The 8,562-nt window shown below is 36.1% G+C and overlaps 2 protein-coding genes across 2 annotated transcripts; both read right to left on the bottom strand.

The window, feature by feature from the left end:
* On the bottom strand, positions 246-2,982 carry LOC104746870. The gene is made up of 7 exons (XM_019236735.1): positions 2,523-2,982; positions 1,496-2,043; positions 1,054-1,398; positions 914-967; positions 573-743; positions 387-489; positions 246-286 (listed from the first exon to the last, which is right to left on the bottom strand). Exons 1-7 carry the CDS (start codon positions 2,851-2,853, stop codon positions 246-248), a joined length of 1,593 nt encoding a protein of 530 aa, XP_019092280.1. The 5' UTR covers positions 2,854-2,982.
* Positions 5,026-7,944, bottom strand: LOC104748491. Its single transcript, XM_010470124.1, has 5 exons — positions 7,792-7,944; positions 7,379-7,590; positions 5,975-7,231; positions 5,773-5,890; positions 5,026-5,598 (listed from the first exon to the last, which is right to left on the bottom strand). Exons 1-5 carry the CDS (start codon positions 7,942-7,944, stop codon positions 5,026-5,028), a joined length of 2,313 nt encoding a protein of 770 aa, XP_010468426.1.

Here is an 8,562-nt window from a genome sequence, read left to right as displayed (position 1 = left end):
TTGTCACTTGGTTTACGCTTCTTCCTCTGTAGTGCCTCAAGAAAATCACAATTTTTTGTAAAACATTTAATAAAATGTAAAACATTATACAACTAGTTACTAACCTCTTTTCTGTTCATAACATCATCATCACCATCATTGCTTTGCTTACACTTTCTCTGCAGTTCATCATTTCTTGGTTTACTTGATGAAATCTTTTAAAATACTCATAACAACTATATAAAAAATTAATGATTTACCTGTTTTCACTCTCTCAAAACTCTCTTCTTATTGCTTGCTCCTTTCTCTTTATCCACGCTTTTATCCNGATAATCAAAATCCATCAAAACAAAACTCATCAAATATAGATAACCAATAAATAATCAAAACTACACTTTTAATAGAACNTCCCTTCTCTTTATCAATGCTTTTATCTTTTCCACTATCCTCATCTTCTTCAGAAAGAAGATCAAATTTTGGTGTAGAAGGGCGTGGAGAAGGAGATTTATCCTTCAAAGATGATAACAATTGTGGTTTACAACAGGCTTTTAAAAGGATATTTGAGAACTTCTAAAAATACTAGATATATGTCCCTTTGGTGTTTCTTCAAAGTAATTACCATCATCACCACCAGTTTTTTGAGTGTTTTCATCATCTGCAGCGTAGCTCCCATCTTGTGTGTTTGACGGACGGACAGAATCTGCAGACTGGCTTTCTACGAAATCTTCTCTAGCAATATCTCCATCAACATTTTGTTTGCCAGCCTGCCACAAAACAAAAGAACATATAACAACATCATTTTTAAGGTTTTACATTCTGTTTCAAAAGGGTTTTAAAAGGTTTAAGTCACTATGGTTGCCCTTTAATCAGTGTTATGCTGTAAATCCGTTAAAAACACTTTTTAAACAGAAAAACTTTTAAAATAGATACTGACCTCTTCATTTATAACCTCTTCATTTCTATTCTGTCCATCTTCATCTTCGTGAGACTGCAAAGGGAAAAGAAAAAAAAGAACCTCAGTTTAAAGAGTTTAGTGTCCAATATATGCGAAAAGGTGCGATCTTGTAATCTTACTCCTTTATCCTTATCTTCCCCTGATGTGGTTTTGACAGCTTCTTCAATGGCTTCTAGTCTTTTGTTGAAGTCATCTAACATAAAGAGGATTATGTCAAGTTTTTCTGAATCTGACAAATTTTTCTCCATTTTCTCTTGTTTCTCAAAGTCTGGCAATTTTTCCCCCATTTTGTCACCCAACTCTCCCAAAGCACAGTAAATATCAACTAATCTTGTAGACCATTCTTCTTTCTTCAACCTATAGCCTTTCATAACCAAGCCAATAACTTCTTCAAAATCATTGTCATCTTTATCAACCAAATGCTTATATTCTTCTGGATCTCCAATTATTGTTTTGACTTCAACCTACAAAAATAATCAAAATCCATCAAAACAAAACTCATCAAATATAGATAACCAATGAATAATCAAAACTACACTTTTAATAGAATTCAAAACTTACACAAGTTGCTGTCTTAATAGCTTCAACAACATCATCAAACCTTGCATAACGACTTGATTGCCAATTGAGAATCAGTGGATAGAATGTTCTTGAAAAATTACATCTTATCGCAAATTTATCACCAAAAATTGGAACAGCACTCAAGGCCCATATATATAATGCCATGGGAAATCCCTTGACACTATACTGACCTTTGAACCAAGTATTTTTATCGAATTTCTGAATGCATGTGGCGAGAATGTTATACGCTTCCTTGCCCCATGGTTGGGCTGTATACATCTCGAAATCTGATGCATGCTTCAGCCTAGACAGAGGTATCTTCTCTGTTGAATTTGGTGTCATCAAAATACCTTCTGTTAATACCACTGCAGCGAGGCATTCCTTTTCCTTGTCATCCAAAGGTTCTTCACCCTCTTCTGGTTCATTAAATAGTCGATATTGAAGTTGAGTTAAAGTGTAATCTCCTCTCACCGCCCAAGAATATGGTTCACTAATTGGATCTTTTCCGTTATTCCTTGGTTCTCTATGAATAGGTTCGCATTGAATCCCTATGTTTAATAAAACAATGATGTTAGTTTGTTCAAACTTTGCCTAATATAAACTGTTCTAAAACCCTTTTAAATCCCTTTTAAAACTCTTTTAAAACTCTTAAAAGGTTTTAAAAGAGTTTTAAAAGGGTTTAAAAACTTCTAAAACAGGAAAAACCCTTTTACAATAGTTTTAAAAGGTTTTAAAAAGGTTAAAAACCCTTTTAAAACCCTTTTAAAACCATTTTAAAACCCTTTTAAAACCCTTTTAAAAACCTTTTAAAACTATTGTAAAACCCTTTTAAAACCATTTAAGAGTTTTAAAAGAGTTTCAAAAGAGTTTTAAGAGGGTTTTAAAAGGGTTTTAAAACATTTAAAACGGGAAAAACCCTTTACAATAGAGTTTTAAAAGGGTTTTAAAAGAGTTTAAAAGAGTTTTAAAAGGTTTTTAAAAGGGTTTTAAAAGGTTTTTAAAACCATTGCAAACACTTTATAATTACCTGTTGTAAGGAAGAACTCTCTCATGGAAAACCGAAGAGGTTGCATGTCGACTGTAAACCATAAGTTTCTCCCTCTTGTCTTCAGCCTTCTCAGCATCAAGTAGTGGAATATTTTCCCAGAAAATCCAATGTCTCTGGCAGAAAGATTGATGATGTGCCCAAGGAAGGAAGATTGAAGCTTCGTGAAAGATGCTTTTCCTAATGTATGTTTAACTTTGGCAACTAGGCTTAAGTCCGAATGTTGACATATGTTTGCTCCAACAATTGGTTCTAAACCCATACCATATGTTGGTTCTGGTAGTGCAAGGGGTTCAAAATCAGTTGATGCCATCTGTTAAAGAAACACACTTAATTAGACTTTTCAACGGATTTACAAGAGTTTTAAAAGGGTTTTTAAAAATCAACATCACACGTTATCGATCTGAAGTCATCTTATCAACACACTTTATCGACATAATTCAACTACGACCGATCTAAAAATTGATATCAAATGGTTTAACAGGGACTTTCAAAAAGTGTTTTACAAGAGATAACAAAAATCCAAATTTACAAGACTTTACTAATTTCAAATCCATATCAAACACAATTATCGATCTGAATGCATCAGATCTGAATCTGGATCGATATCAAAGAAACTGAAGAGGCTTTTAAAAACTGTTTTAAAAGAACATAAATCCAAATTTAAAAGAGTTTACATATTCCAAATCGATATCAAAGAAATCTAAAAGCCCTAAATTTAAAAAAGCGATAGTCCAAATTGATAAACCCAGAAAGAAACAAAGAAAGAATGAACCTGCCTGCGATAGAACCAGAATCAATGTCGGGAATTACGTGTACGAGAGACGAAAGCGCATAATCGCCGCGAAGAAGGATCGAGAATCGCCGCGAAGAATCGCCGATGAACAACGGAGAGAGAATCGTCGGTTGAGGAAGGAGAGAAGCACGGCGAAGTGGAGAGAAAATTAGATTTCCTTCATTAAGGGTAAAATAGTCTTTTTCACCAAAAAAGGGGTACCCTTAAAAATGGACCCTTCCAAAAAGCATTTTTAAAAAGTGGAAGGAAAAAGGGGCATTTTTGCCTTTGTCCCTTTTTTTAAATAGAATAACTCTAAATCACAAACAAATCTCCTAAAATCTTTCAGAATTCTAAAATTTTAAAATCTTACCAAATGCTAAGAATATCAAGTTTAATACCCCCTCGAATTTTCGATTTTACGAGATGAGTGGCAACCACAAACACTTGATGGGAAATTCAAAGACTGAGTTTTAATCTAAAGGTTTTAATACTCGAAACGAACTTTGTATTTCTCAAAAACGAAAGATGTTGACTACTTTAGACAGCCCTTAGTCAAACCAAGCTCACATATCCGATTATTTAGGTAGCTAAAATATGCAATACACAAATACAGCACAATGTCCAGCTGCCAGAAATAAAACCTCCTAGTGACACACACGCAACCTATTACACAACAGGATTACTATATACATTAGAAGATATCCCGTGCTTTAAGCACGGATCAACATTTTAAAAAAAATATATAATATAATAATAAAAATTATTGTTATATATTTTTAAAAATATTATTTTGTTTGAGATAATATTTATTTTAATTGTTCTATAAATTTATATATGTCTTTTTAAATACTAACTATTTTCGAATATTATAGTATTTTATTTTTGATGTATATTATAGTTTTATATTGTTTGTTTGTTGTATATGCATCAATATTTTGTAAAATATGAAGTAGTAATTTTAATATTAGAATTGTAAGCAAATAAATTTATTAATTCATCAACTATATAAATTTAGTTTTACCAACCCGCCAATGTTGAAATTAAAACAAACATTCTTTTTTCATAGATTGAGTAATATATCTTTTACATTAAAAAGAGTAATATATCTTTGTTTTTAAAAATTCAAATTACAACACATGCAGAAAAATTCTGCATATTTTGTAATCATAAGTATAATATGAAAATTCCAACCAATTTGTAAATAAAATAAAAAAATTATAGGAGAATCATAATTTGATATCTTAATAAAATCTTTGAAATCTAGTTATTTAAAATAATTTGATTGTCTACTTGGATATAAAATCGTAGTTTTTGAAAATTCTGATTGGTTTATATTTAAAAAAAATATATTTAGTAATTTTCGTCCATAGTTTTATTAGAGGGAGAAAACAATTTTTTTAAACTCATAATTATATGTATTTTTAAAAAATCTTTGCTGTTAATTTTTATTTTTTATATTTTTTCAAGTGCAAATTAGTTTTGATTTGAATATAGTTTTTTTACTTTTCTAGATTTTTTTATTTTTGATATGTCAGCGTTTTTTATTTTTAATTACTTATATTTATTAAATTAATCTTAATTAAAAAATTTTAATAACAATTGAATGTAATATTTTACACATTTTAAGGTTTTTTTTTTCATCAGATAGAATCGAAGTAAAAAGTTTTAACAAAAGCAGAAAAGAACAAAGAAAAACAACTACAACCACTATAACCCCTCGCTCCTCACTTGATCATGAAGCCAAGAAGGCCCTCCAAGTGAGAGGTAAGACTTAAACCGACCATCCCTTGTGACACTCGATGCAATCGCCATCGCAACCTTGTTAGCAGAACTCGCAGCTGAGTAGCATCTCCACGCAGAGAACTTAGACAAGGCCATGAGAATCTCATTTAAAACCAGATGAAACCGTGGACAACCTGTGGGGTTATTAACAGCCTCGATAACCAGAGCATTATCTATTACAAACTCCACTTTAGGTGTCTGCAAGATCAAAAGCGCCTCTATTGCCCACAGAAAGGTGCGCAGTGTCGCAAGAAAACGTGACTCAGAGGCAGTCAGAGCATGTCTAGCGTGGTATAAAACCTGGCCTTGGTAATCTCTCACGATCCAAGCACCACTAGACAAACAAGAGCTATTCCTCCATGATGAACCCACATTACATTTAATAAATCCCATCGGGGGCTTACACCATTTGACCTCTAGTTTACCCTGTTGTACACACTTGGGCTGCTCTGCATATGATGGTAAGGCCTGAACAGCATTCCATTGCAGAGACTTTTCCTGTGCCGTCATAACCAATTTCCGGAGATCACCAGTTTTCCCTTGGAATACCAAGGTATTGCGAGTTCATCCAAAGTTCCTTACCCTTATGCACGAATTTTGGAATAAGCCATCTTCCTATCAAGGTTAATGCTTCCAAATCCCCCATAACAACCAAGGTATGTCAAACCGCACCTCTCCTGGTATCGTGTCATCCTGCATTACAGACCATAAGTGTTCCCAGTTTTGATCAACATAAACAGGAGAAAACCCGCCACTTGGAGAGGGAATATTAGCCATGGCAAAAGCCTGTCTAGCCACAGGGCAAACAAAAAGCATATGACATATTGTCTCTGCCTGACAACCGCAGCTTTGGCATCATAAATCCCCTCCACACCCTCGTGATGCTAAATGTTCAGTGACCGCTAATGCACCAGATAGCATTCGCCACAGGAAGGACTTTATCTTTGGAACTGTTTTCAGCTTCCACACATGCGCCTTAAGCTCATTCCGCTTAGCCAACACATCATCCCGAGGTTCATAAAGGGTCGGCAACGTCTGCTTCAACCAATACCCACTCTTCACAGAATAGGACCCAGACTTAGTATAAGGCCATATATAACGATCTCTACTACCAACCTTTAGAGGCATAGCCAAGATTTGGCTTGCATCTCCCGGAGGAAACAGATATTGCACTTTCTCCCTGTCCCATTGGGGTTGATTAGTCACCCGAAGATCAGACACCCGCAGGTTAACTTGAAAAATTGTTTGAAACCTGTAGGGGGCTCGGGGGTGCTTATCAAAAATCCACTTGTCCAGCCAAACCGATGTATCATGACCATCACCAATATTCTTCAATAATCCTTGCTTGAGCAATTCACGACCATGTATAATGCTCCTCCAAGCATACGAAGGCCTTGTACACTTACCACAGTCCAGGATCGTCGATTTGCGGAAATATCTGCTTTTATAGAATCTTGCAAGCAGAGAATCCGGAGTATTCAAAATCCGCCAGGCTTGTTTGGCTAGCAATGCCTGGTTAAAATCACCAAGATCCTTGAACCCAAGGCCACCTTCTGATTTGGATTTGCACAGTTTCTTCCACGCCACCCATGCAATCTTGCGCTTACCCTGACAGTTACTCCACCATAACTCGCACATAGCACTAGTAAGCATCCTGCAGAGATTCTTACTCAACCGAACATAGGACATGGCAAAAACTGGGAGTGCCATCACAACAGCCTTCAGAAGAACTTCCTTACCACCCAAAGACAGAGAATTAGCAAACCACCCTTGAAGCCGATTCTGCAGTTTATCACCAATGAAACCCAACAGAGCTTGCTTAGATCCCCTGAAGCATTCTGGTAATCCCAAATAAGTGCCTGAGCCTCCTTCTTCAAGTATATTCAATGTCTGCTTGACAATTTGTTTTACCTCATCCGTTGTTTTCTTCCCAAATGTTACAGCCGATTTGGAGAAGTTGATTAACTGGCCAGACGCCTTCCCATACAACTGAAGGCAACGAATAATCTCTTCACATTCCTCCTTTGTGGCTCGACTGATGAGCAGGCTGTCATCAGCGAAGAGTAGGTGTTGCACCACAGGATACAAATTATTGAAACTAAAGCCTGTTAAACGACCTTGCAGCTGACTCCTATGCATAGTGTGAACCATAGCCTCAGCACAAAGAATAAAAAGAAAAGGAGACTGAGGGTCTCCCTGTCTTATTCCTCGTCCCGGCTTAATGAGACCAAAATCACTTCCGTTAATGAGCACCGAGAAGGTCACCGATCAGACACACATCATAATCCATTGTATCCATTGACCATGAAAACCCATCTTGCAGAAGAGATGCTCCAGAAATTCCCACTCCACTCTATCATAAGCCTTGGACATATCAGTCATTATTGCAAGAAAACTCTCATTGAATTTTGCATTAGTCTGGAGAGCATGCACAATCTCGTGAGCAATCAGGATGTTGTCTGATATCAGACGTCCTGCTACAAAAGCACCCTGAGTTTCAGATACCAAGGCAGGTAAACATCGTTTTAGTCACGTACAGAGAACCTTAGAGACGATCTTGTAGAGTACAGAGCAAAAACTTATAGGTCTCATATCCGAAATATTGTTGGCATTAGGCTTCTTGGGGATCAAGCACAGTTGAGTGTGATTCCAATCTTACGGAAACGTACCAGAGTGAAAGAACTCCTGTACCTCCTTGATAATGTCCGAGCCAACAATTGACCAATATCGCTGAAAGAACGCACCAGTCCAACCATCCGCACCAGGGGCACTGTCCCCTTTGATGTTAAAGGCAGCTTGCTTGATTTCCTGAGCAGTGACTGGAGCGATTAAAAGAGTATTCATGTCCTCAGTCACCCTCCTCTTTATACCCTCTAGCAAGGCGTCAAAACCAGTCGGGTTTGAGGATTGAAAGAGCTCAGAAAAATACTCCACCGCCACATTACCTTTGGAGCCTTCCTCAAAGCATTCATTGCCAAGCTTATCAACAAGAGAGATCAATCGGTCTTTTAGGCGCTTGTATCTAACACTACCATGAAAGTAAGCAGTGTTCTTATCGCCTGTGATACTAGGGTTTTTGTGTCTTATCCTAGCAGGTTCAATTAACCTTAAGTGTTGTAGTATTTAAGGTGTCAATCCAAATGGGATGTTGCTAGCAATCAAGATGCAATCAAGGAATCACAAGTCAAGCCAATTCAAAAAGTGTTTTTTCTAACAATCCTAGAATGACAAAAATGCAAACGGAAATGTGTTCTGGAACTAGAAACGAGAATGCAAGACAAGAAATGAAAATTAATAAAAACAGAAACGAGTCTAAGCATGAACTAAAAAGCAAGAAGCGAAACAATCTCAGGAATGTAATATCAATCAAAAGGATAAAAGTCCTAAGGATGGGAGTAATTGATGTCGGTGGAGTATCCTAGTCTACAGAGTGTTTAACATGCCACAAGCAATCTATCCCTA

The sequence above is a fragment of the Camelina sativa genome, chromosome 15 (genome assembly GCF_000633955.1).
Source record: "Camelina sativa cultivar DH55 chromosome 15, Cs, whole genome shotgun sequence".
In the NCBI taxonomy this organism is placed as follows: Eukaryota; Viridiplantae; Streptophyta; class Magnoliopsida; order Brassicales; family Brassicaceae; genus Camelina; species Camelina sativa.
The sequence above is the reverse complement of the archived record's forward strand: the minus strand, read 5'-3'. Positions and strand labels throughout refer to the sequence as shown.

Coding starts and splice junctions, on each gene's coding strand:
- LOC104748491 (XM_010470124.1), bottom strand. CDS start 7,944: ATGAATACTCTTTTAATCGCTCCAGTCACTGCTCAGGAAATCAAGCAA. Junction 7,591..7,791: donor GCTCGGACATTATCAAGGAG/GTACAGGAGTTC, acceptor TCTGAAACTCAG/GGTGCTTTTGTAGCAGGACG. Junction 5,891..5,974: donor GAACATTTAGCATCACGAGG/GTGTGGAGGGGA, acceptor CCCTGTGGCTAG/ACAGGCTTTTGCCATGGCTA.